General features: G+C 44.2%; 1 protein-coding gene across 2 annotated transcripts; it reads left to right on the plus strand.

Annotated features, from left to right (window-relative positions):
* Positions 1–1,344: 1,344 nt before the first annotated feature.
* On the plus strand, positions 1,345–27,404 carry mettl16 (methyltransferase 16, N6-methyladenosine). Of its 2 annotated transcripts, XM_086261480.1 has the most exons (10): positions 1,345–1,464; positions 1,683–1,819; positions 12,390–12,577; positions 13,538–13,678; positions 14,851–14,966; positions 15,167–15,309; positions 18,883–18,952; positions 20,427–20,516; positions 25,969–26,142; positions 26,237–27,404. In XM_086261480.1, the coding sequence occupies exons 2-10, from the start codon at positions 1,692–1,694 to the stop codon at positions 26,855–26,857; spliced, it is 1,671 nt and encodes a 556-aa protein (XP_086117606.1). In that variant the 5' UTR covers positions 1,345–1,464; positions 1,683–1,691; the 3' UTR covers positions 26,858–27,404. The 2 variants fall into 2 exon arrangements, with proteins under 2 accessions (XP_086117606.1, XP_086117605.1); XM_086261479.1 differs by lacking the exon at positions 1,345–1,464 and having other exon boundaries at positions 1,481–1,819.
* The last annotated feature ends 147 nt before the right edge of the window (positions 27,405–27,551 follow it).

Below are 27,551 nucleotides of genomic sequence, written 5' to 3' on the forward strand. Positions count from 1 at the left end.
GGTGTGTGAAGGGACCGACGGACAGCTTTTTACTGTCTGTGGGTCGTTTCCCTCGGCCCTCTGTAACCTGCCTGTGAACCACACACGAGGACTTCAGACTTCACAACAAGCTCCTACAGGAGAGCTCATGATGTTATCGCCACTATGGTCTCACTCTTCACACAGCAAACTGTTAACAATATACCTGGATGTCATTATTGTTTGCGATATAATAAAAGAAGAAAATCTACGTCTGCGTCACCTGATTATTTCTTTAGAGAAGCTAGCAAGGGGCTCTGGAGAGATGGGTATTGGGGGGGGCAGGCAATCAGCCTTTTATTTTATTTTTTTTAAACAATTTGCAAGCAGCATGGTGGTTGGTGCTATACAGGCTGGCCTGAGTATTTCAGAACCTGCTGATCTGCTGGGATTTACACACACACACGCACACAGACACCTTTAGAGTTTACAGATGATGGTCTGAACAAGAGAAAGTATCCAGATGTGTCAGTATGTCAAAAGAGACATAGGAAGGCAACAATAACTCAAACCATCCCTTACAACCAAGGCAAGCAAAAGACCATCTGTGCTGTAGCAGAAGACCACACCTGGTGCCACTTTTGTCAGCTAAAAACAGGAAATTGAGGTTACAATTTGCAGTCTTATCAAAATTGGACAACAGAAGACTGGAAAACATTGTCTGGTCAGAAGGTGAGTTCAGACGGGAACAGGTCTGATCCTCCGTGGATTCAAATAGAGCAATCCTGCTTTGTAGTTCAGGTTGGTAGTGTTGTAACGGCGTGAGGGATGTTTTCTTGGTACACGTTGGACCTTACTACCAGGTGAGCATTGTTTAAACACGGCAGCCTGTGTGAGTATTGCTGCTGACCATGTGTACCCACAGTGTGTGCCATGTTACAAAGTTCAAATCATCCGCGACTCGTTCTCTATACTAAGGCATCTGCATGCCAATCCAACAGAGCACCTTTGGGACGTGCAACCAAGAAATCTGCAGCAAGTGTGTGATGCTGTCATATCAATATGAACCAAATGTGCACGACGGTAAGGAGCAACCGGGGAAAACGGTACACGGGAAACGTAAAACAGACCAGGGCTCAGGACTGAACATAATGAAAACGCTAAACACGATTATTTTAATTATTTTTTTATATTTGTTTTTAATCGAATTTAAATGTATCGATACAAAACTTAAGTGATTTTATAAAACTGACATAAAAAATTATTCCCTAAAAAAAACCCCACAAACAGACAAAAAAAACTTTTACCGGTAGAGGCTCGAAGCTAAACACAGTTTCGGTGACGTCAACGCGCAGCGACGTAGATATGTGACGTGGGCGTACAGGAAGTGAGCTGCAGAAAGTGGGAAAACGTTTGTGCAACGTGATCTGTGTAGTGTTTTTCTCCGCTTTAAAAAGTAAGCGAAGGTCAGGAAATATTAGCAGCTACAGGCTGAGCTCTGTGACGGTAAGCAGGGGCAGCTCCGCTATCCCCGTCTGTCTGTGCTCCTTTAAAAATGTCAGACATTTGTTTTTCTGTCTAACATCAACTTTTACTGCTGTGAGTCCGTGTCCGTGTCTGTGTGTGCGCTCGTGCAGCCTTAGTGTTGCTGTTTACACTGCCGATGTCAGTGATCCAAAAGTGAAAGTTCAGCACTGTTGATGTCACCTCATGTCCACCATCAGGGCTCAATAATGGCTCTGAATAAGTCCATGCATCCTCGGAACCGTTACAAGGACAAACCACCTGACTTCGCTTATCTGGCATCCAAATATCCAGACTTCCAGCAGCACGTGCACACAAGCCTCACGGGAAAACCTATGTAAGTACCTGAGACTGTCCTCCGCTCTGTGTGTGTGTGTGTGTGTGTGTGTGTGTGTGTGAGAGAGAGAGATCCGTGGCACTAATAATCTCCACTCTAGTTTCTTTCATAATTGCACACATTTACATGCAGTACTTCCAGATTGTGCACCTCACTGGAAAATGAAAACAAACAGTGTGATGCATCTTTGCATCTTGAGGCTGATCTCTGAAGAGTGAGTTGTCTCCTTGCTGCCTTCCTTTCTCCTTTTCTTTCTCCTTTCCTCCCCTCCCAGCGTACCCAGACATCCTCTGGGTCTGTGGCCCGAGATTTCTCCTCTCCTTGCATTTTTCCTCCTTATTTCAGAGATTTCCTGATTTACAACAAGCCAACTGGTCCGAGTGCAGTTAACACCTTACAAAACAAGATTGTTGGCTGCTTTGTTAACAACAACAAAAAAAGATTTCATGTTGAGTAAATTAAACCCCACATAGGGCTATAAATATTTCTGGTCCTGGTGATTTTCGCTTAAGCTGGCACCGAAGATTTTTATATGGGCTGGTACTTATATACTGCCAAGTGTCATTCACCCAGTCTCACACACACATTCATGCACCAGTTTTATCTGTGCTCAGGTGCTTTATCTAATATTCACTCTGATGGATGCATCTTGCTGAACCAGAGGAGCTGGGAATCGATCCCTCTGACAGACAAACCGCTGCTGCTGTACCCGTATGCAGGAAAACCCCGAGTTTTATAACAGTGACTTCTGTATTCTACCAAATATATTATTTAATAAGAATTATATTTTTTTTAAAAACAACCTGGGAATGTCTCTTGGAGGCATTTCTAAACAACTGCGAGATCATCAGTTCGAACAGGAACAACCCAGGAACCATTAAGGCTCAAACTGCAATAAACTGGAAAATGCAGGAACATCAGCATCGCTGTCCACAGTCAGAGGGTGCTGACCAAGAAAGAAGTCTCTGCTCGAAATTGACATCTTCAAGCTTGAATGAAATTTACAGCCTTGCACACGGACAAGCCAAAAGTTTTATGGTCTTTAAACGAGACAAAGATTGAGCTGTTTGCAACATGTTTGCTGTTTGTCTTTCCCCTCTCTGTTTCCTGTCCCTCTTCACTGCTCCACTAGCCAATTAAAAAAGGAAAAAATGTGAATAAATAAATAAAAAAAGTAAATCAGAGAACCCTGTACGCACTGTGAAGCACGGTGATGGTAGCATCATGCTCCCGGGCTGATTTGCTGGTGGTGGTGCTGATATAGTAAACAAAGTGGAATAATGAAGGAGGAGGAAAACCTCAAGTCTCCTTAACTTGGACACAGCTCAGTGATCCAACAGGACAATGATCCCAAACTGATTTTGGGATGGATAAAGCAGGCTAACATTAAGCTTCTTTAATGGCCTTCCCAACGTCCCGACATCAACCCTTTTGAACATTTGTGGATTACTCTTAAAAATCGGGAAACCAGCATATTTTAAATGAACTTCTTTTACCAAGAAGCGTGGTCAAATATCCAGCCAGAATTACGCCAACAGCTTGTTGATGGCTACCAAAAGGGTCTGGCTAAGGTGCAACTTGGTCAGGGACATTAAACTAAATATTAACAGGAATGTATGAATATATTTGAGCCTGTATGAATCCTTTCAACCCTGCATGGATTAGACAAAATCAAATAAATCCAAACTTGTACACCAAACTCTTGTTTTGTAAAATCTTTAAAGACACGTGCTTCAATTCAAAGAAATCATTGAAACCCCCAAGTTACCACGGCATTCAAGCTGATGAGTGAATGTGAACCTCTGACCACAGCTGTACGGTACCTACCTAGTTTGCACTAATTGAAGCCCTGAGGAACACATTCAGCTCCTCTCATGACCCAGCTGACTCGCTCTGCTGGTTAACGCTCTTTCAGCTTCTGGCAGCAGCAGGAGGAAACCTGGACGAATTAATGGGCCCAACGTCAAAAATTTTCTTCCTCTTCACTCTGTCCTCTGTGCATGTACGAGTGGTTTCAACCAGACCCACAATTTAACTCGAAATAGGTTAGTGTGCCAATCAAAGAAGGCCGGCAAGCTTCCTGTGTTTTCCTCCAACTGGGCACAGATTTTGTGTGTGTGTGTGTGTCTGTGTGTTGCTCAGTGAGATCGAGCTGCTGAGAAATTTAGAAAAAGTGCAGGCTGGAGAACAAAGGAAGGGTACGTCTGGTGGGATTGGCGGTGTTGACGTCAAACAGTATGAGCTCATGATTGCAGCTCTCCATCTCTGATTTTCCTGTCTCGTTTCTGCTGTGCGCGCGCTTCGTTCTGTGGTTTCCATCCAGCGTTTGCCCTTCAGTGCTCGCTGTGATGCACTCAATTCCAGCGAATTGCTACCTTTGATATTTAATAAATATGAATGCAAAACAGATCAAGGTAAATGTCTGGGCTTCTGCTTTTATTTTTAATTATGAGAGCACGTGTGGAGTGAAAATGTAGACTTGTGGGAAATGTTATTAGATTTTTGGGTTGATAAGTTGGAGGGGATTTTATTTGTGTGTCACCGTTTTAACACCAACTGTCACATTGTTTCACTACAACGAGCACGGCTGTTAACTAAAACTGATAACTCTTGCACATTATCAATCTTCTGAATGCAGCGATATAGGATTTTCACATTGAAACCATAGGTGTGTCTGCTTGACAGGATTTTTACAAAGCCTTGCGGCCTGTTTCTCCACTAATTGGAAGAATTTCATTTTGAGAAGAGTGAATTTACTCCCCCTTTTAAGAGGCTGATTACTAAACTTTAGAGCAGATAATTATGTTACCATAGGTTTTGTTTTTTTAGTTGAGATATCAAATAAAACACGACTAACGTTTGAGTGACGGCGAGTGTAAGAGCTGCCAGTCATTGTTGGACTTCTCCTTTGTTTACATTAAACAGGTAGCACAGATGAATGCGGACGCAGTGTCACTGCAGTGAGTCCGAACATCTGTCTGTGGCTGCGAGCATGTTGGCGTGGGCCGTCTGTAGCGGACCGAGTGTGCGTGGGCACACTGTAAAACCCGACTCGATGTCCGCGTGTGACAGGTGTTAATTATCAGTCTGCGGTTCCCTGACAGACGGACAGATGACAAACAATGAGGCGGCGGTGTTCGAGCTTGACGCTCGGCATGAAAATCATATCTGGACAATCAGGGGATGCGACAGCTTCTCCTGCTTACGTGTGAGATTTTTGTGACAAGACCCGATGTGAGCGGACACACACACACGAAGAACTGGTCGCTTGAATTTAAAAAACAGGCGGCCCTCCGCTCGCCTTTGAAAAAGAGGGCTCATCTCAAGCACCACCATCCTGAGATAATATGAGGAGAGAAAACTTGCATTAAATCGTCTCAACTGACACTAAACACACTTGGCTTGATAAAATAAGATGCCACTTAATCACCGCAAACTAGTGGCTTAATCATACAAGTCGGTCTATAAAAAAAATCAGTGGCTACTTGGTGATTGTGTTTAGTGTCGTAATATTCTTGAATCAACGGATCCTACCTCAGTTTTCTTCTCCAGTCAACATCAATATGCTTGGATACGTCACTCATTGAACAGCCAGCCTTCTCAGTGATGACCTGCTGTGGTTCACCCGTCTCGTGGAGGGTGTCGATAATCGTCAAGTCAGCAGTCTTACTCGTGATTGCAGTTGTGCGCACAGAGCTAGAAGATCTGTTTAAACTGTGTTATATAATAATTTTTTTTATCAAAGTCTAAATTAATGATCTAATTGTTTGCAGTGCTGGATTTCTGATTTTTATGAGCTGTAAGCAGTAACCATCTTGATGAAAACAAGGAAAGGCTTGAAGTTTTTCACTTCAGGTGTCATGAATATCAGATATTAATATAGAATATGTGAAAGTCACACTGTTTAACTGATTAAGAACAGTTGCCTCAAGGTGCTTTGTGTTATAGGGTAAAGATTAGCACGAAAACCCTCCAATAGTTCATGAACGGACGAGTGAGCTGTTGGTGACAGTGGCACAGAAAAAACTCCCTTTTAACAGGAAGAAACCTCCAACAGAACCTTAATCAGGGATGGGCTGGAAGGAGAGAGCCATCTAATTATTCATAATTAGATACAGTAGTTGGGTATAAACACAAGCAGACTGAAAGGAAGGTCTAAATTTGACGAGATGTGCTATTAAACAGCGAATGGAGTGTGTCGAAATGATGCGTCGTGTGGACACGCATCATTAGATTAGCATGTTGGCGTGTGCCATTGGTTAATTTGGACTGAAGAGAGTATTTGGTCATGAAACTGACGAGCTGCAATGAGGGGGCGTCTGTGGCACACTGATGTTCATGAGGCATTGCAGTTAATGGGATATAAGCAGAAGAATTATGGAGTTATAACTAGGCCTGCAGGATTATGGCTAAAATAATATTTTCCACAAGTTTCATACAGAAGTAAATGTTTAACTTCAAGGGCGTTTGCACTGCTGGCTGGACAGAGCCCGTTGGAGGTGAACCGAGCCTTTGGTTAAAGCCGAGCAGATGCGTGAGACCTTGGTGGTTTCACGTGCCCCACTGTCGGGTGAGTCCTTGCAGTGGATGGGAGACGGCTGAAGATGGGGTTTCTTTGTGAACAGATGCGCGTGAACAGTGTCTTAGTCATTTAGGCTTACCTCATGGCCATGTTGTTGAGGCTTAAGGATGTCCTGTGATGTATTTATTTATTTATTTATTTATTTTTAATGAAATAAAAATCTGATATTTTGTTTCTTTTCTGCCCGACACCTAAAATTTCTGTAGGAGTCACTGACAAGTTTTTAAGGCAGCTTGAAACATGTGACGACTGGAGAGATTCTGGATTTCTGGTTAGCCGTCTGCAGGAATTTGGTTCTTCCTCCCCGTCAGCCTGTCGCTCCATCAGCGGAGGGATTAGTGCGGTTTTGTACTTTTCAATGAATTCATCTTCTGGGTTTTTAAGTATTTAAGCACCGAGTTGGGGGATGAGGGTAATCTTGGGGAGACACTCACTCAATCCTCCGGGGAGATATGCCTCCCCTCATTAAGGGATCGTCAGTGGAGCGGACTGATAGCAGCGGGCAGAGAAGAGAGCTCAGACCAGAGGCAGCACGAATTTGGTGGAATTGACTGGAAGTGAAGCGAGGAGAAGATAAACCCCAAAATATTTTAAATGTTTCGGGCCTTTTTCCAGATTTTGATAGGAGAAGGGGGGGCTCTGATCAGGCAGATAGAAGGGTGGGATTAGGAGGCATGAATGGTTATTAAAAATTCAGCAGCTCGGGTGAGATTTAATTTAAAAAATGTTCAATTTTCACACCAGTTTTGTTCAAAGATGTATTATTTAACAGATTCCTGAAATGGGGGTTGGAAATGAACCAATAATTAACAGCTCTGATCACTGCAAATTGATAAATGTAACCTTACATGGATCTTGCACCTGTACCGCTCATTTTAGTGTCTGATCAGGGAAACGAACCACTTTTCGGTAAGAAATGATCGATTTATTAGGGAGCACATCAACATTTCATCCTCAAAGAGGATGTTAGAAGTAGGAAAAATGGACAAGCGTAAAGATTTGAGCATGTTTGACAAGAGCCAAATTGTGGCTTGGGGACATGTCAGAGCCCAAGCTGCAGCTGTTGTCGAGTATTCCCGGTCTGCAGTACCTATTTAAAAAGTGGCTCAAGGAAGGAACAATGGTGAACCAGTGATAGTGCCATGAGTGGCCAAGGCTCAGCGATGCAAATGGGGAGCAAAGTCCGATCCAACAGACGAGCTGCTGTAGCTCAAATTGCCAAAAAAGTTGATGCTTGTCCTGATAGAAAGGTGTCAGAACACAGAGACTCACAGTTCGTTGCATATGGGGCTGCATGGCTGCAGAGAACACCTAGTATCAGGATGCACTATGGAAAGCAGGCGAGCCGGCAGAGGCAGGGTGATCATTTGGGCAATGCTCTGCTGGGAAACATTTGGTCCTGCCATCCATGTGGATGTTATGTTGACATGCACCACCTATCTAAGCATTATTGCAGACCATGTACACCTTTTCATGGAAACGGTACTCTCTGATAGCTGTGGCCTCTTTCAACAGGCTAATGCATTCTGCCACTAAAACAAAAAGGGGAGGTGTTTACTTGGCCTCCAAATTCCAGATCCAGTTAAGCATCTGTAGGATGCGCTGGACTAGCAAATATGATCCATGGAAGCCCCACCGTGGAACTTAGAGAACTTAAAGGATCTGTTGCTGACATCTTGGTGCTGGATACCACAGCACATCTTCAGGGGTCAGGTTATAACGACACCAAAGCACAGTACGGCGTCCTTTTTTTTTTCCCGTTAGGAAACGGCGAGCATGATGGCCATGTTAGCGCTTCACTCTGTCGTCCAAATGTGGTCACTTCATGCTCCAGCCTAAGTGCTGAACTTGAGTCCTCAAACCAGTGGTTGGGGGCTTATGGAGTACATCCATCTTTCATATACAGTCTCTACAGAACTGTATATAACTCTAACAATGGCGTGTTAGGCTTCCTTCCCTCCTTCCTTCCACTCACCTTTCCCTAGATGTTCTCTGCTAAACATAAGTGTTACATGCATTGTTTCATATCAGACTATCTGCAGAATTGCAAAATGAAACAAAACGCGCTCAGAGAAATTCATAAGCAGGTTATCTTTAAATTCACGGTGAGCTTCTTGTGACTCTTTTATTGCTGCTCTTGTGAGGACTCAAAAAACCCCCCCCTAAAACTCATGACGTGAGAGAAGTTGCTGCAATTCAGCACAAAATATGTCCCAGTGCACTCAGATTGAAGCACCGTGAAGGTCGTGTGTGTGTCTGTGTGTGTGTGTTTGTGTGTGTGTGTGCTTTATTGCTGATCATGGAGCTTGCTGTCTGTCTCAGCACTAAACGCCTTCTCACCTCCACATTTTGACCTGAGCCAAGAACTTTACTGCCCTTCAGCACTTAAATTGTCTTTCTTTCTCCACCTCCTCTCCGCCTCGGTTAAGTCAAATGCAACCAAAACACGACTAGACTCCTCATCGGTCCTCCCGGTGCTGTTTTTATATGTCGTCTACTCTTCTCGTCACAACTTCTAAGCTCAGATTTGTCCCACGTCGCATCCCGTCGACCACGTTAACGGCGTAGGCACGCAACGGTGAACCTGTAAATCGCGGGCACGCTCACGCTGCTTCTGGCATCAGCCATTGCTCCAGCGTGGCCGGATTTGCGTGCTCTCCTCATCTGTTCAGTAGGTGGGGTTGCCATGGAGATGTGGCATTTGCAGTGCTGCTGATGGGAGTGATCGGTCTGCATTGCACACACACATATAAAGAGCTAAAAATAGAGGGCTGGCTCCCTCTCTGAATATTGATCCTTATCTAATGATGCCTCAGAGGAGAAATGAACAGGGGGCAGAATCTCTGTGCGCTGGACAGATGAGAGAAGCCGGCTTTCATTTTGGGAACGTGCGAGCGTTATGCTGATTTATCACTTCACCCTCATTAGCCGGGGCTGTTTTTAAAGTGCAGAGTTCTTCACTGGTTGGTCATCTGCAGTTGTGTTGCAGCTCAGAAGAAGCAGGTGTTGGCTTTCTGTGAGAGGTCAACAGCTGTTCACAACTGGACCATTAACCTTGTGTGTTCATTAGGTGTAGAGACACTGACTAAGATTGATGTGGGGCCGTGTGGGTGCGTTGCGCCTCATCAGGGGTCTTTTGTCTTTGCTGCCACCTGAATGAAGATGCAGAGTTCTGTGAGAAGTGAAATAAGATGCATTTAGAAATATTTTAGTGGCATTTTCTGTTTTTATTAGACCCCTGACAGCAAAGAAACGACAGGAAACGAGGAGGAAAAGAAGCACCTAAAGGAAGCTGATTTTAGTAGAGCAGTGTGATGTTCATAGTTCAGCTGTGGGTTAACAAGTTGTTAGTGAAAATTAAAAACCATGAAATGATAAATGCATCTTCACCTCTTTGATAGTTTTGTGTGTTCTCTGCTAATGGAGGTAATAAAGGATGAACTGAAGGACTTTTCCTTAGTGTTTAGCCCCCGTGAAGAGCTTTTTATTAAGGCTCTTATAGTTCGGTCACTTCCCTCAGTTAGGAGCCTTCCTGAGTAAAATTAACCTATTTGACCGCACTCCTGGAGAACTGCACATCGAATAAAGGCCTGTCCAAGGTTCGCTCTTTTTTTGACTTGTCACGTTCCTATTTTGCCACATTTGATGGTGTCGAGTCAAAGGTTCTATAAATGACCACAGTTGACCAAAGTGCTGTACAAGTTGTACAATAATATACACTGTGTATAACAGTCACTAAACCAGCAGTAAATATACGATAAAGTTCAAAAGTTGGGACTCTTGCCTCATTGGCTCTTGCTCTCCTGTTGCTTCTTTTCCACTGGTACCCACACCACTCAGCTTGATTCTGTCTTTGAAGTTGAGCCGAGATGGTAGTAGTGGAAAAGAGGCATAAGTCCAGTTAATACTACCTACTGGAAAACAGAACTCTTCTTCACTTCCTGCCATTTTCAAAGGAGATTATGTAGCCAGTGACAGAAATGTGAAGTGAAGGTTCACAGTGAACATAGATGGTGTTATTATTTTGTCATCCACACACAGTGGAGTCAAAAAGACTTCCATACTGCCACATTATGTTGCTCTCATCTCTGTTGGTCAGTTCAGTTAGTTGGAATAAAAGAGTTGCACACAGCCAGAGCATGTAGTTTTGTCGTGGTGCACTTCAGTGTTGGAGCTACTGGACCTCCCACACTTGGTCCAAGTCAGAGTCGCAGAACCTATTTTTATGCATACATCCCGACTTGGTCCAGGTCTGCTGTGTACCTCTTTCTGAAGATGATGGTTTGTCAAATCTGTCATACTCCTGGTATTTTAAGTCTAAAATGAATCCTTTAGTGATGACTAAACGGTGCACATTCGGAGAACTCGCAGGACCTTGCAGGATTTTCACCCACACTTAAACGCGGAGGTTTTCTGGTCATCCCCCTGACCTCTGACCTCTGAAAAGCCCAGGCTGGGATGGACTCTTTATTTAATGTGAGGACGTCAAAACTGAAATGCAAAACATTTCAGCCGTTTATGTGTAATTGAATCCTGAAAACGGCAACAATGAAAACACAATCAGCGGCTGCCTGCTTTTGAAGCTGCAGAGCCGTTTCCACCATCACTCGGTGCGTTTCTTCTGCTGGAATATGCTCACACCGACACTGCGAGGTGCCAGACGCTCGCATCGCGAGGATGCGTCTAATTGCATCTGCCGAGGTGCGAAAGAACTCTGCAAAGCTTTAATTACACCTATCTCGCCCACTCGTTTTGTCTGCCTGCTTGTGTGACAGCTGAAATCATTAAACACGGCGAGAAGGAGAAGACGGGCGAGCCGAACGACTGGGACCGAGAACTGGGAATAAAAAGTGGGAGGTCTGAGTTGTGTTGAAAATGTGAAACTCATTGTCATCAGCAGGGGATTGTGAGTTGATGGGCTGCTTATCTGCCTTTTGTTTCTCGTGCGCGAGCGTGTGTATAACGTGAAGTAATGCGGTTCAGTGCAGGGAGCTGCAGGAGGCCGGAGCAGCTGAAGGTTAATGAAGTGCTGTATTAAGAGCAGTTTGGTAAATTGCTGTCAGATGGGCCACGCGGTGAAATGAGAGGATCAGCAAGAAGCTAAATTGAAATTATTCTTAAAGGAAAATTGTAGTTTCTTTCAAGCTTGGCTTTATTTTCGGTCACCATTCCCACTGGTACTCACTGGAAGTGCTGTACTCACCAAATGCTGAGGAGAGGGCGGTGAGGAGCAGTTAACCACTTTTATTCAGGATTAAATGAAGGTGAAGAGCAGAAAGGTGGACCTGTTAAGCTAATTTCCACCAGCCATGCATGATTCACAGTTTAGAATAATCTTTCATCTGATACGGAGCATCAGTACGGCTCTTCTCATTCCCTCTCTGATTGAAACAAGTCATTTTGGCTTTTTTCTAGTTGGGTACTTCTAGCAAACAGAAGGTGAATAGAAACAGCTTTTGCAGATAGGATGTAACGTTAGGACGAAAACCATTCATCAAATAACTCAACTATAAAAGGAAAAAAAATCCTCAATGCAAATGTTTTACTTTGATGTTTTCTTTAATCCACGACTCTGTAAACCGTGAGCTCAGGTGGAGAGAAAGAAGAGTTTTTTTCAGCGCCTGCTACTGTAGAAAGAAGCCTTTAAACCTTACTACGATATATCCCTCAGACCTAGTTGGAACTTTTTAAAATTTTTGTTGAAATAAGGAGTTTTCTGATGAACTGCACACCCGCGTTCAAAGCCACACTTCCACGCATCAGACTTCACCCTCACTGTGATCAGCAGGACTCGCAGTTATTCACACTCATGACTTAACTGGTGTCTAAAACGTCTGTCTCTTGCTCGTTTTGTGAGTTCTCGATGTAGAGGGATGCATATTTCACCACCTAGCAACAGATGACGTATGTCAGATAAAGTCCGATTCCCACAGCTGCTCTGAGTTTGAAACGTTTTACTCATTTAGTCGCATTTCTGATTTTCTTCAGAGTGAATTTCAAAGAGCCGGAGGCGGTGCGAGCGCTGACCTGCACCCTGTTAAAGGAGGACTTTGGTTTGGCCATCGAGATCCCTCTGGAGCGACTCATACCCACCGTCCCCCTGCGCCTCAACTACATCCACTGGGTGGAGGACCTCATTGACGGCCAGAAGCAGCCGCGCAGGGGCATTGACATCGGTACGGCCACCAGTTTCAGTCACCTTCAGCGCACGTGTGATGTGATAGTCTAGTTAAGCTGCTTTGATTGGTTTATAAGACGAGAAATCAGGCTTACTTAGTCACTTACTTAACTTAGTTCAAACATGGTCATTTGCACTTCCATCACTCACTGTCAGACTCAAAATATAAGGTCATCTGCACTGACCCAGTGTGTCAGACTTCACTCTAATGCATATGTGTTTCAGTTCTCACCAGTACCTGTACATCTGTGTAAAATGAACGTGTTTCTCCTTTAAATGCTGCAGCAAACCCCAGCAGCACATCTTTAAACATTAATAACCACAGACGGGGGGGATTTAAATGTTAATGCCGCTGCTCTGATTTTTTTTCTTGATGTGGCTCGCCGCTCGGCACAGCACCTGAAATGTCAGTTGGCACTTCCAGCAAATGAGCCCAGTCATTCCCAGTTTTCCCAGCACTCGCCAGCCTGATCCCCAGTCACACGTCATTACTTGTTTTTCATTCTGTCGCTCAGAGAAAACAAGGTCTGACTTTAAATGTGTTTTCCTGCAGGTGTGCTTCTCCTCTGTAGTTCCTCAGGTCACTGATTGGTGACCCCGAACCTTTATGTGAGCCCACTGAAGCTGTCTGCTGCTGATGGATCACCACTGGGTGTTTCCTTTTCTAACCGAGGCCATCTCAACTGAATTATGTGGCTTTGGTTCTTGTTAGATGGGAATAATTTAATAATAGCTGCTGGATTTGACATTTATTGACCATTATGTCCACCAAGTCTAAGATAATTCTTTAGAAACGCATCATGTCACACTTTGGGACCTCCTTCCTTCAAGACAACAAAAACACTGCGGCACATTTTCATATTGTTCAGTGACAGCTATGATCAGTCATCATTGTGAACACATACATCACTGTCAGGCTGCCAGTAACGTGTGTGTGTGTGTGTGTGTTTTTCATCAGGCACTGGGGCGTCCTGTATCTACCCCTTACTGGGAGCCACAATGAACGGCTGGTACTTCCTCGCCACAGAGGTGGACGACATCTGCTTTGACTATGCTACCAAAAACGTGGAGCAGAACAACCTGTCCGACCTGGTCAAAGGTGCGTTTGATCTACTCAATGTGAAGGTGACTTCATCTTTAGATATTATACTACTACGCTGGAACTCTCATACACTGTCTCAGAGATGATGTTTTATGTGTGAGCTGCAGCACTGAGGATGAATTCCAGGATACTGTGATTACTAAGAAGTGGATTAATATGACAGCAGGAAGAAGTCAGCTACCATTAGCCACCACAAGCTACTGGTCACGTCAGGTCAGCGTGACTTTGGAAATAAAAACAAAACCATTTTGCACAAATGTTCAGTTGGATGAAGGTTGATCCCACTTTTCTGGTCATAATTCATGTGATAGTGATGAAAAGGTTTAAACATCAGATATCATCAAAGGTCCAGTCTGACTTGAATGATGTGTAATTCGGAACATCTTGGATTTCACCTTCTACCTGTGGGTCTGATACAGCCTGGAGACAGATTGGTTTGTTAGATGATGAGGTTTGCAGGGCCAGTGGGTAGTTTTTCGGGGGCTTCCTGTGCGTCTAGTGGTCATTGTTTATGATTGTAGATGATGCCGCTATAGCGGCTCTGACCAGCCAAAAATTAAGAAGCTGTAGGTTGCATGGTGCAGGCTTGTTCTGGCAGATCCCACAGATGTTCCACCGGGTCCTCTGGAGTTTGGAGAGCAGGTTTGTTGTATTGCTTGTGCTGTTCCTGAGCAATTTTTGCAGTGTGCTGATGTCCTGCTCGGAGAGGCCACTGCCATGAAAGGTATACGTGGTTTGCAGCAATGTTTAGGTTGCAGACCGTGCACCCCAAAGTGTTCCAGCAGGAAACAGATATTTTCACCAGTCCTATTTTTAATGCTGTGGCTGCTTTGTGCAATTTGATCACTGATTGTTGCTGTAAATATTTCAGCAAGTCCTGCCAAAATCTCGATATCCTGCCTCGAAAATGCTTTGTTTCCTGTTGTAGTAAATAGGATGTCTTTTTGTGACACTTAGCCGGACAAAACAGGGACGTCTCGCTGGAAGAGTGTCGTATTTAGCCTGAGCTGAGACTAAACTTGTCTCTGCTCAGCAAATCTGTGGCTGACAGGAGTGCAGCACACAGTGACTCGGGTCCCATTTTGTATTGACAGTCATACATTTTATTCAGCTTTTACACACTTGTCTCACATTAGTGTTTGTTTATTTATTTATTTTACCTTCCTCAGTCGTCAAAGTTCCTCAGAAGACTTTACTGATGGATGCCTTGAAAGAAGAGACAGAAATGGTGTACGACTTCTGCATGTGCAACCCTCCATTTTTCGCCAACCAGCTGGAAGCAAAGGTAAAAGTTCACGTTTAAAAGTAGTTTAAATTCTGGAGCGTTGTCTGCTTTGACCTTGAAGTTTCTGACTCATTGACAGTAAATGCACTCGTATACTGACCGGAGAGGCTCCAGCACCAAACACAGTGTGTTTACATTTTAGTAACAGGGCTCTAATAGGATTTTATTGTAATCTCTGTCTGTCTTGCTGCCCTCTCCAGGGGGTAAACTCCAGAAACTCACGCCGACCTCCTCCCAGTTCAGTGAACACGGGCGGGGTGACGGAGATCATGGCAGAGGGCGGAGAACTGGAGTTTGTCAAGAGGATCATTCATGACAGCCTGCAGCTCAAGAAGCGCCTTAGGTGAGGAAAGAGGACTGTTTTCTTCTTTTCTTTTCTTTTTAAAGGTTGCACACGTATTTGTGTGTGTAAAAACACAAACGTCATTACAACACAGCCACATATTTAAATTGGCGGGTGGATGTAGATGAGTGCTGCACTTGTAGTTGCTCTGGAGAGGCTTGGAGAGCTTTAAATGGCTGCAGTGAAGGGGAGACTCGGAGAGGTGAAATGGGCAGATGGGCTGCTGCACATTGATGGAGCTGTCACCCACAGTTGCTTTAATGATTTTGGCACACGTTGACTCTGTGCTGTATCCGGGAGCCCACAGGGAACAGCTGTGTTTGGGAGGGTGAGGGTGGAGGGGTCGGATAGATGGGTGGGGGTGTCTCAGGCGGCCCTCGCTTTACCCTCCCTCGTTACGGGGCTGTCACCGAGGCAGCCGAGCGAGACCCGGGCAGAGGGAGCTGCAGAGTGGTGCTATTAAAACTGATTAGACGTGTCACACCTGCTACACGGAGCACTGTGTGTGTGTGTGTGTGTTTGCAGAGTGGAAAGATGAGCACTCTTGAGTGGGACTGAAGTTAACACCTAGTTGCTCTTGTGTGGCAATGTTACACTAAAAGTCAGAGCGAGCCGGGTTTCATTTCGCAGGTTTGAGGCTCCGGCCAAACCAACCGGAGCCGACTGTCACTCCCAAAACCACGCTGGGACACGAGAGCCTCCAGGTGTCCATGGAAACACTGCCAGCCTTTTCCGATTGGTCCTTCGAGACGCCCCCATTGCCCCGCTCTGCTCCTCTTTCCTTTCTTTTCACCAGAGGGTAATTACTGTCAGATAAGGCGAGTTTAACTTTCAGCCAAATATCCAAAAGTGCGGTTAGATTTGAGGTAATGCTCCTAATTCATCACGCCATTGATATGAAAATTACCGTCTCTGGTAATAAGACTGTAATCACGTGCGAGTGCTTCAGAAGAGAAAAGACTGAAAGTGGAGGCTGATGCAGCTGCGCTCTTCTCGAAGAGGCTGCTGGTGGTGCATTCGGGGATCTCTCCTGGGCGTTGCTCCCCACTGTGCTCAAAATTGGCGAACATCTGTGAATATTAGAGCTGTTAAATATTTCATCGTGTCACCTGAGGCTGACGGGCTGCTCCTCAATACCCCTTCAGCCCTGGCTGTCCTCATGCCTCTTTAACATGATTACATGTCAGTGTCCTTGCTGATTGTCAGTCACAAGTTAAATAATGTGTCAGATTAAATTTTATTTGGGTGTTACAGGAGCTTTTTAGCCAACTACAGTCAGGAGGCAGGTTTGACACAGTTGAAGTCAGAGCTTTAGGAAACTGCATCTATGTACATGTCTATTAAAAGCTTTCTATATTATAATGAAATAATAATTATTATAATAATAAGGAAAGTAAGACTAAAAGATGTTGAGATGGTTGAATGGTTCACAAATTGCTAGTATCTCACTATAATGATCATAGAGTATTTATGTATGTCTGTATGAACTCCTCCTTAATGGGGGAGCCAGTCACAAAACCTACGTACGCAACTTAACGGTGTCCAGAATTTCTATTTTTTTGTGTGTGACTACCACATTACGCTATTCCAAGTAAATGTCAAACCCAAGGTTCGCAGTTTTAGGTTTTGCTTTCAAATTGAACAGGTTTCTCAAATAAGATGAATGCATGTAATAAATACAGGAGGGAAACAAAATAGCACCACAGGCATGGCAAAAAACGCTTGTAGGGAGGGTTTGTCCTATTGTTTGTAATGTAGATAGGAGCCATGTAAGGCTGTAAAAGTCATTAATAAAACTTTCAAATGAATTGAATGTTACATCTGACAGGTAGCCAGTGTACTGGCCTTTTTATTCAAATCCTGGGACTTTTTTTTAATGAGCTGGCTTTTTTTTTTAAGGAGATGGACTTTTGGCTGGGACCCAAGCAGTAGGGCTGCACGATTAATCGTTAGAAAATCGCGATCTCGATTCATACTCATGTGCGATTTCATTTCCAAATGACAACGATTTTTAAAAAAAAGAAAAAAAGACGATTGTACCGCATTTTGATCCGGGACGTACTCTGCATGAAAACAAGCGCTCACTCTTCCTGCTCAACAAATGACAAGGGCGGAGCCTTATACCACGTGATACAGAAGCTGTGCCGTGTGATGCTAAAATTAGCAGGGAAAAAACAGCGGAGAGCACGTCAGGGATGACAAGAAAGTGACAGGAGAAAATCCGTCCCGGTCAACCACCCAAACATCAATAACGGGAACCTTATACAGCGCTTCCCTATACCCGTCGAACTCCCGCAGGCACAAAGAAATTACGGAGGCTATTACTTATCACCTGACCAAAGATATGGCTCCCATCGACACTGTGCAAAACGAGGGATTTAGGAAAATGATCAACACCCTAGACAAACGCTACACAGTGCCGTCCCGCAACTATTTTTCTATTGTTGCACTACCTGCTCTATACACGCAGCGTTGAGCAACGGTGGAGACGGAATTTCAAGCAGTACAACATTTTGCGGCAACAACAAAACGTGAGACATTTGTTGTTTTTATGTTTATTTATTGTTTTTATGTTCAGTCTCAACTGTTACGAAGTTGATGTGCAGTTAATAAGTGCAATAAATATTTATACTGGAAAAGAAAATCGTGAGAGAATCGTGATCTCAATTCTAAGCCAAAAAAATCGTGATTCTCATTTTATGCAAAATCGTGCAGCCCTACCAAGCAGTGAACATTGCAGCAGTCCATGAAGGAGTGGGTGAATTTTTCGAGCTCTGTTACAGATAGAAAATGATTGACTTCTCCAACATTTCTTATGTCTGATTTATACAAATCTGTAGAGCCCACGATTTAGCCTACGTAACTGGGTGACAGCATTGCCAGTAATAAAACCTGTATGGGTTGCGTCGATTACTACGTCAAGTTGAATTTCTAGTGAGGTGTGCATCAGGTTGAAATGTAGGAAGTTTTTACAGTCCTGTGAATAACTTGGCACCTCCTTACTGCTTCCATAGGAATTAAGAGGTTAAGTAGCAGCCAGGTACAGATTATCAACTGCAGTTGGTAAAGTAATCATCCACAAATCTGAGCGCCTCTATAAAAGCTGAAGTTTTGGCAGTTTGCTGGTTTGGAACAATAGTCTGCTCCAGTTTTTAAGAGCTGAGGCGATAAAATGAAACCCTGATGATGACCCTAACCCTAATAAAAACATCACACACACATGTTTTGACTACCTCTGTCAAATTGACCAGCCGTCCTTCCAGGCTGACTCCCCGATGTGTTTCTTTCCTCCGCCTGCCCCAGCTGGATGTTGCTGCTCATTGATCAAGTCCAACCTCACGTCTTTATCACACAGCAGTGATTATTGATCAGGCGTCCACCACGGGATGACTTCAAAGCAGTTTTTCCTCTGCTGCAGGATGTTTTTCTGCCTCTCGTATTTTACTTTGTGTCCCTCCCCTGAGCACTCCCCCTCTCCTCATTTGATCTGTGCTCGAGGGTTCACGCCCGGCTGTTGGCCACTAACACCTCCAACAGACACAGTTTGGTTAATATGGATTCTCCTTTCTGCAGGTGGTACAGCTGCATGTTGGGAAAGAAGTGCAGCCTGGCACCTTTGAAAGAGGAGCTGAGGAAGCAAGGGGTGAGTAGCCAGCGAGACCCAGAACAAAGAGAAATTTACGAATACATGCGCAAACACGGTAATCAGTGAGAGTTACAAAGCAGGCACAGCTTTGATCTCAGTTTGTTCATGCAGAGACACGATGCTTCTTGCAGGGCTTGTTAAAACAATCTTTGCCACACCCCCGTCGCCCAAGCTACCTTTCTCCTATGTATTGATGTTTAAAGGAGGCAATCACCAGCACCAGCTGAGCACGCTCACAAACGAGCCATGAATGAGCTGATTTCTGTTTGCTGTGCATGACTGAATCACACGCCTCTCAGTAGCTAACATGCATTAGCGTCATTAGCCTGACTAATAGCCCAGCACATGACTCCTGACTGCTGCGGGCCTGCAGTACCGCGCCAATCTCACAGACTGCCCGGCCCCCGCCCCGCACCTGCCACCCCTCAACCCTCCTCCAGGGTGTCGCTGCTCATCAGAGTGAGTGCAGCGTTGGCTAACATCCAGGAAGAAGGCTTCATTCTGAAGCGTGTGTAAAAAGAAACCTGCGCTTGTTAATATGCTAATGCTTTCATCACCAATTACTTGAGTCATTCTCCAGCGTGTCCTCAGTTTTCGTTGTGTTTTTAATTTAGCAAATGTGACTCATAAAAACTCATCTCACCCTCAGAGCTGTCTGACCTCTGACATATAAGATAAGTGACTTCCTCTTATTTTCTGAGAAAACCCCGACAGCAACACAGTGGATTCCCACATCCTCCTTATGTTCTCACATACTGTCAGAGACGTGAAGCCAAAGGTCACACTGGCAAAACATCACACTGTCAGATTCAGTCACTGCTTTCTAGAAAGACTAAATTCCTAAATTGTTAGTTTTGATCGCAGATACCGCACACACCAATCAGTCACAGCTGCCAATCAGCACAGAAACTCCAAATGTTTTTATAATGATGGGTTTTGTTTTAAACAAAATATTGAATCGGTGCTATGGGAAGGATTTTATTTGGATAAAATAACTGAATACTGATAGTGAGACGGATACGTGTAGATATAAAATGACAAGCCTCTGTTGCAGGAAAATATTTGGATTTTTCTGTATTTAGCCATAAATGATCATCAGATTTTCACCTAAGAGTGTTTTCACACCTGCACTCTTTATTCCATTTAAAATCATTTTACTCCTCCCTGCGATTCAGTGTAATTCAGCGATGGTACACAAACATTTTTATTTTAAAATGTTTCTTTTTTCACATCTAGTTTCAATTTTTAGTTTAAATTAACTATCATAAATTTTGTTTGTAGAGATGTATTTTGCGTGACTTGGACTTTTTCTCTTTCCAACAAATATTTTACATGTGATCAGTTTCTGTGGTGTATTTTCTTTATGAATTTATCGTTTTGATGATCTCAGGTACAGCCTGGTCGCCAGAGTACTGCAGTGTTTTCATGCTGTGCACTTGTTAACTCCAGACTCCTCTCTGTTTTTGCTCAGGTGCCTAAAGTGACCCACACTGAGTTTTGCCAGGGGCGGACCATGCGGTGGGCACTGGCTTGGAGTTTCTATGACGACGTGGTTGTTCCGGTGAGTTTGTACAGATTTATTGTTGTTGTTGTTGTTAAATGTCAGTAACAGAGGATTACCAGGATCAGGATTACATATAAAAGCAGGTTACCTGCTCAGCTCTGAGGAGCACATTTTGCTCTGCTGCTGGATGTTTCCAAACCCTCTCCTCAATAATGCACCACCTCTGTCCCTCTCCAGACTGGATCCTCTTTCCCTGCAGCCTCGTTCCATTATGTGCACTTACTCCGTCCTCTGGGGAGATGTTTATGTGATTTCTAACATGCTGTAGCCAGGCAACAGTCGCCAGGGCAGAATTGTGCGCGCACACTGTACCGCAGGCGTGTCTGGATTAGAGGGTGAGATTTGGAGTTAAACAGACATGAAAGCATTGTAGAGAGAGATCTGGAAATGATGCTGCAGTGCTGATGAAGTCAATCAAACACATAAATGCAGGTGAAGCAGAGGGCTGTTTGGTGGACTGTTTCTGTTTTTCAGCAAAAAAGCAGTTGAGCAGAATGATTGGCCTAATTTTTCTCCAGATACCATCCTCCACGTTCACACTGCTCCAAATCATCAACAGGCAGAGCCCCTCGAGCACATGTGGGGTTACGTAGCAGAAGTTCACGGTCAAACGCCCAATTCTGCCTGCATGAACCTTTCTATGGTCATCTGGTTTATGTATATAAGCATGGGAGAGCGCATTAATGTTAAATGTAGACTAAAACATATGTGACATATATGATCTGTGACCTACTTAACCTCATTATTACCCGTGGTGACTTAATTCATGTCTGGTGTAACCAGAAATGTTTGCAGTACAGTTATTGAAGTAATGGAAACCTCAGGATTCCTAAGGATTCTAATCCAGGAAGAAATAGATTTTTGGTCAATTTTATTTATTTGTTGTTTTTGCATGTCATTTTCATTTGGTTCCCTCATTTGGAAATAGCTTCAGTCTAAAAAACAAGATAGGAGACGTGTTTATGTTTTTTAAACACTTGGATCTGTATGATGTCAGTGAGAGCTTCTTCCTCTTCTGCACTGTGATCATCTTCCATCTCACCCTCTGTCTAACATCCTCCTGTCACACCAACCCTGTGCATGTCCTTAATCCCGACATCCATGAATCTTCTCTGAGGTCTTCGTCTTTACCTCCTCCATTTTCATCATCCTTTGTCCAGTATATCCACTATTCCTCCTCTGCACATCTCCGAACCCTCTCAACCATGCTTGTCTAACTTTGTCTCCACACTGCTCCACCTAAGCTGTCCCTCTGATGTATTCATTACTATTCCTGTCCATTCTGGTCAGTCTTCAGCTCAGCCTCCTGTCTTTTTGTGCACACATCTCAGCAGGTCTCACTGCCATCCTGTAACCCTTCCCTTTTACTCCTGTCACAAATTACCTCCGACACTTGTCTCCACCCTCCCCACTCTTCTTCACCTCTGTTGCTCTGAATAGTTGATCCCAGGTATTCAAACTCATCTACTTTTACTATCTCTACTCCTTGCAGCTTCATGGCTACACCCGTCTCCCCCACCATCAGTGACACTCTCTCTGTGTGATGCCACTGACTGCAGATATCATTAATATGGTCAACTCAGAAACATAGCACTGACTTTTTAGCAAAGCAGCTCCACTTCCCTTTTCAGACCTACTATTTGTGAGGTTCAGCCAGTCAGGAGAAAACTAGAAACAGACCAAGGATGGAACTGAAAGGCTGAACCGAGGCTCAGTATAAAGGATTATTTTCATCTGTGAATAATGCAAAGCTACTCTACTAGATTAGAGTACTATGGAGTTGGAATCAAGTGTAATGAGTCTTTAAACAGTTTAGTTATTTTCTAATTTATCCTTTTGACTCTGGAAACTAGCCGTGGCTGTTTGATTGGAGCGTCAGCTTGATCCCAGTCTTTTTAGCTTTTCACTGAGTTTTGTCTTCCTCCTGTAGTCCGATACAACCAAAGACCGCATAGACAACCCTTCCCTCGTTTGTTTTTTCCAACCAGTACACACAAATCCACACCGTTTTCAACATATGAAATAATACGAGCTGTTGTTATTTTTAGATTCAATCTTATTACAGAGAGAGGACAAAATGCAGGGGTTGTAGTGAATTGAAAGGAAACTACATTAGATAGAAAGACCTTTTGAATGCAGACAAAAGAGGAGGAAGCACATCCAGCACAGGCCGACAGAATAAAAGGACCTGTAGACAGAGACGACTGCCAGGCTTTATCTAAGCCCTGAGGCCCACTGTTGCTCATACAAGCCTGTAGCAGCAGGAGGAGGAGGGATCAGGAAAGTCCAGAATCCAAGCTGGGGTTTGGGGACCTGACAGAAATCGGGGGGTTGGGAGGAGGGGGGGGGGGGGGGGGGGGTGATCAGAGTATGATTTACAGTTTGCCTGCAGGTGAGACTGGCAGCAGTTTGTTTCTCTATGGTGTGTGTGTGTGTGTGTGTGTGTGTGTGTGTGTGTGTGTGTGTGTGTTTGTGTTCATGGACTCAGGAGGTGAAGATTGATGATTGAACATCATTATATGTGGAGAGAACAGCTCTTGTTGGTTTTAACTCTAATTTTAAAAATCGTGTGTGTGTGAGAGAGAGAGAGAGGGCATGCAGTGAGGTTGTAGTGGGTAAGTGGGATTAATAATGGAGTGAAAGAGCAGAGGAGTCAGAGGAGGATGGGATTCAGTTGAGAGGTGTGTATGTAAACTCTAAATGTGGGTTTTGTGTTCTTTCATTTGTAAGTCTGTTTGTGTGTGCGCGCGTGTGTGCGAGATTCTGGGTCAAGGATGCTCGGTTATGAACAGACAGGTTTGGCTTGATGGATTTTATTGATTTCCTTGCACAATGAGCTGCAGAGCGTGCAGAAAAGAGGGAGAGACGTCTGAGGCAAACAATAAGAAATAAAAGCAGCAGCCAGACAAGGCAGCGCTCATTGTCAACCCATTAATTACACGTGTCCATCTCCTCTAAATATGCATCTAAAAGCACCGTCATTTTAACTAAAAATCAATAGATGATTGAGACAGGGAGTGAGCACCAACTCTGCTCTTCTTCTTGAATGTGCAGCAAATTCGGCGATTATCACTGAGGAACTGTAAATGATGAAACATCACTCACAGGCAACAATAAAAATCTTCAGTGACTCTGAGAGTAACTGAAACTTGACAGCAGGCGAGTGCAGCAGAGTGAAGGTCACCCTCTGCTCCTTCCCTCAGCTGTTTGTAGGTCAGTCGGCCATGCTGTCTGCTGCCTCACTACTGCCGCAGACCCCCGCTGTCTCCCCGCTTTAAGCCAGCCTGCAGTGAGTGTAGCGATCACAGGTTGGCTGCAGTATGACTGCTGCAGAGCCTCAGTACTCCGACACAGTTGGGTGATGATCTACATCGCCATTATAGCCTGACATTAAAGGGAATTAAAAATTTCCGTTTGATTTATTGCAGGCTCAGGTGCAGCTTGCATGATTTGAGCGCCCTCTTGTGGCACTCTGCATTTATTTTTTTTCTCTTTAGATTTGTTTTTGATGCAGAGATATAACTGCATCATTTTACTCATGCCATTCATTTTATGTAGTATTTTTAATGGGCGACTGCTGGGGAATGCTCCAACCCTCTCCGCGAGATCGTTTTAGGCCTAAAATGAGCAAAAACTGTATCTGAGAGGTTAAAGAGTAAGGACGAGAGAGTACAAAATGTGAGGAAGTGTTCAGCAGATTTTAGTGTTGGTAGCAGGACAGTGCAGCTACTCTGAAGGCCAAAGGAAAAAGACTCAATCCAGTAAAATGTCAGTTTTCCTCCTCCTTAAAGGTCAACTGTCTGAATGCAGCACAGATGTTGATCCTTTTAAAATTTAATGCCGACTACAAGTCGCACTGTGATACGGAGCTACTTAACTTTGACATCCAGTTTGGTCTACAATATGCAGACCAGGGGTGGGTGACTCCAGACCTCAAGGGCCGGTGTCCTGCAGGTTTCAGATATCACCCTGGGTCAACACCCTGAATCAAATGTTTAGTTCATTACCAGGCCTCTGGAGAACTTCAAAACATGTTGAAGAAGTCATTTAGCCATTTAAATCAATTGTGTTGGATAAAGGACACATCTAAAACCTAGAGGACACTGGCCCTCGAGGCCTGGAGTTCCTCCACACCTGATGTAGACTGTTGCATGATATTTCCTTGCATGTCCCCCTCAGTGCTGTTATAACACAGTTATTGTCTGCATATTCATGAAATGACATTTTCCTGTAGTTGCAGAAAGAAGTGCGTTACTATTAGTGCGTTCTTGATTGAAGACTTTACAGATGTCTGAGTTTGCCAAAAGGATTTGAAACAGCTCACACTGTGTAAACACTGCCCCCTGCTGGCAGCTGTGCTCTGAACTCATACAGTTCATTGTCTCTTATTACTAGGGATGGGTATCGTTTAGGTTTCATCCGATACTTTTGAAACGGTGCCGGTGCTTAAAGAATGGAGAACACAAACTTTGTCCAAAAACCTCTTATGTTTTTATTTTTAGCAGTCTTTTTTTTTTATGGTGACTCCACTGTTGAAAATGGATGGAGATCTTTGACTATAAATTTTGTCACTTCCCTATGAATTTTGTCCACTTTTTCTTCGGTCGTTTTAGGCTTTCTGGCCAGGGTGAAGGGAGTATCTGCCATCAAACAAGAAGACAGCTGCATGTAACTACAACGGTGTTTGCTAGTTCACCTTACATGCATTAATTTAATAACGTGGTTAGCCTACTCAACGTAAATTACACACGAACAACATTAAGCTACTCACGCAGAGAAGAACGGCTGCTGCTGCATCATCATCCGTCATCATTTCTGCTACACTGGCAGGGCTAGGGGCCAGGACTCTCCTCTTCGGGTTCTTGGGGGATGTTGCTAACTCCGCGTCCGATAACAGGCACCACACCCGCAGTAGATGTGCATGGTGTGAGGTCTCGCAGCAAGCTATCAAATACGGTGCATTTCTCGGCTTTTAAATAAAAAACGCTATGCATTGCCAGGCGTTTCATCAGATTCGAGGTGTTACCTCATTTGCACAGTATCAGCTTAAAGCACTTGTTGCAGGCTGCTGAGTTTGCATCTTTTGCTGTGAAGTACAGCCAGACTTTTGACCGCTTTGCCTTGGGCGTTTTTAATCTGTAGCTCTGCTCTAAAAGAACGTACGTAGTGGGCCCGCCTACTGTCCTTGGAAAGGTAAAATGATTGGCTAGAATCCAAAGTGTATGACATCTCAGGAAAAAAAAAAAAAGCACCGAAATGTGTGGTGCTTTTCGGTCTGGTTACTACCGTTTATGTCAGAACCGATGCCATAATGGCACCGGATACCGGTACCCATCCCTACTTATTACTGTGTGGATTTGAGTATCCTCAAATCTGGTTCCCCTGTCCTCAGTAATATCCAGTACAGCTTGCTGTCTAACGGTGTCTGACTGGCTTTGTATGATCTCAGTCCCCTCCCAGTAAGAAGTGTAAACTGGAGAAGGCCCGGAAGCCGCTGTCGTTCACAATGCCGGAGGCGGGACTGAAGGAGCTCCAAGCCAAGGCCTCGGCTTTAGGCTGCACGTGCCGCAGCCCTGTGGACAGCCTCACCGTTCTGGTCGAGAAGACGCTCAGTGAGCTGCGGGTGAGCTTCACTACTGAACATTGTTTTATGTATAATAGATTTCACTGAAGTTTTGACTGCACTGGCCAACTGTCTCACGTGTGCGGCTCTGCAGGTGCTGCACAAACGTGTGCCTTGCAAAAAGGAGGAGCAGAGCCTCTTTCTGACAGCTGTGGAGAACACCTGGATCCACGGGCGTCAGAAGAGACGTGAACAGACACGTCAGCTGCGAGAGCTCCCCAGGGCGCCACACTGTGCCGGAACCACTTCACAAACCACCGTGACCGCAGGTGCTCCAGAAACATGCCTGACCTCCCAAAACCAACTGACCACCGCAGAAAACAGCAGCAGCCAGAACGAGAACGCTGAGAGCAAAAGCACGCCTGCAGACAAGCCGGGTAAAGAAGTCACAGAGAGCATGACTGGGGAACAAAAAGAGGCCCCAGAAAAAGTAACAGGCGAGGATGTGGACATGGAGTCCTCTACCTGCACAGGAACGGGGCAGGAAGCAGACCTGAAGGAAACACCTGCTGCAGCGAGCGAGCCGCCCTCGAAACAACCCGTGAGCCCCAGCACTGTCAAACACTTCTTGTTTAAGTGTCTGCTGAACGTGATCCAGGAGCAGAGTGACGTAGTGATCGAGATGCACTGGGTGGAGGGTCTGAACAGAGACCTGATGAACCAGCTGTGCACTTACCTGAAGAACACACTTTTAAAGACTGTCGCAAAGTCCTGATCAGCAAGTCGAGATCTTTTCTTCTCAAAAATTAAAAGCTTTATTTTTTAGACATGATTAATGTTAGGCTGTGTGTTGGGAAGTTTATTTTGTATAGCTTCTGAAAGGCAATTCTGTATTGGCTGTTTCTTTTAATTCACTTTTAAGATTTTGTATTCTAGAGGCAAAAGTCTCCTTTCCCCCCGCTGAAAAAACACAAGCTTGTAAAAAAAAAAAAAAAAAAAATCCAAATCACCTGTTTTAATTAAAATACTTATTAATATACTATACTTCATGTCAACCGTACAACAAACAAACCATCATACATAACAAGAATCTCTATCGCAACAAAAGTAAGGAGACACCACCTTGTAGCGCTAGTCACCAATTGAGCTTTACAAGTTAATTGTATTGAGCTGGAATCTTCAGGGAAATTACTCCGAACACTCCAACCAATGATTCATTTGGCCTTGCCAATAGCTGATATACTCATGGAATCACCCAACACTGCATATTGTGTGTTATAAATTGCAAAAATATTTGGAATAAATTTACATTTTTATACAGATTTCTTTCCCTTTCCCATTTTTACTGAATTGTCTTTAATTATGTAGTACCTGTAAATATCCACAAGAGGGCAGCGTCAGCTTGTCCTGTGTGTTATGATCCGTTGTACTCGTTGATCTTTAATTGTTCCTTTGTTAGAGATTGTATT

This window comes from Aulonocara sp. 'chitande type north' Nkhata Bay, linkage group LG14, assembly GCF_057382095.1.
Source record: "Aulonocara sp. 'chitande type north' Nkhata Bay isolate Kocher_YH1m ecotype deep benthic linkage group LG14, A_spYH_male_GT1.1, whole genome shotgun sequence".
In the NCBI taxonomy this organism is placed as follows: Eukaryota; Metazoa; Chordata; class Actinopteri; order Cichliformes; family Cichlidae; genus Aulonocara; species Aulonocara sp. 'chitande type north' Nkhata Bay.

Excerpts from the sequence above, each read along its gene's own strand:
- mettl16 (XM_086261479.1), top strand. The coding sequence starts at position 1,659 with ATGTCACCTCATGTCCACCATCAGGGCTCAATAATGGCTCTGAATAAG. Across the intron at positions 14,967-15,166 it reads CCAACCAGCTGGAAGCAAAG|GGGGTAAACTCCAGAAACTC; the intron begins GTAAAAGTTCAC and ends TGCCCTCTCCAG. Across the intron at positions 15,310-18,882 it reads CAGCTCAAGAAGCGCCTTAG|GTGGTACAGCTGCATGTTGG; the intron begins GTGAGGAAAGAG and ends TCCTTTCTGCAG.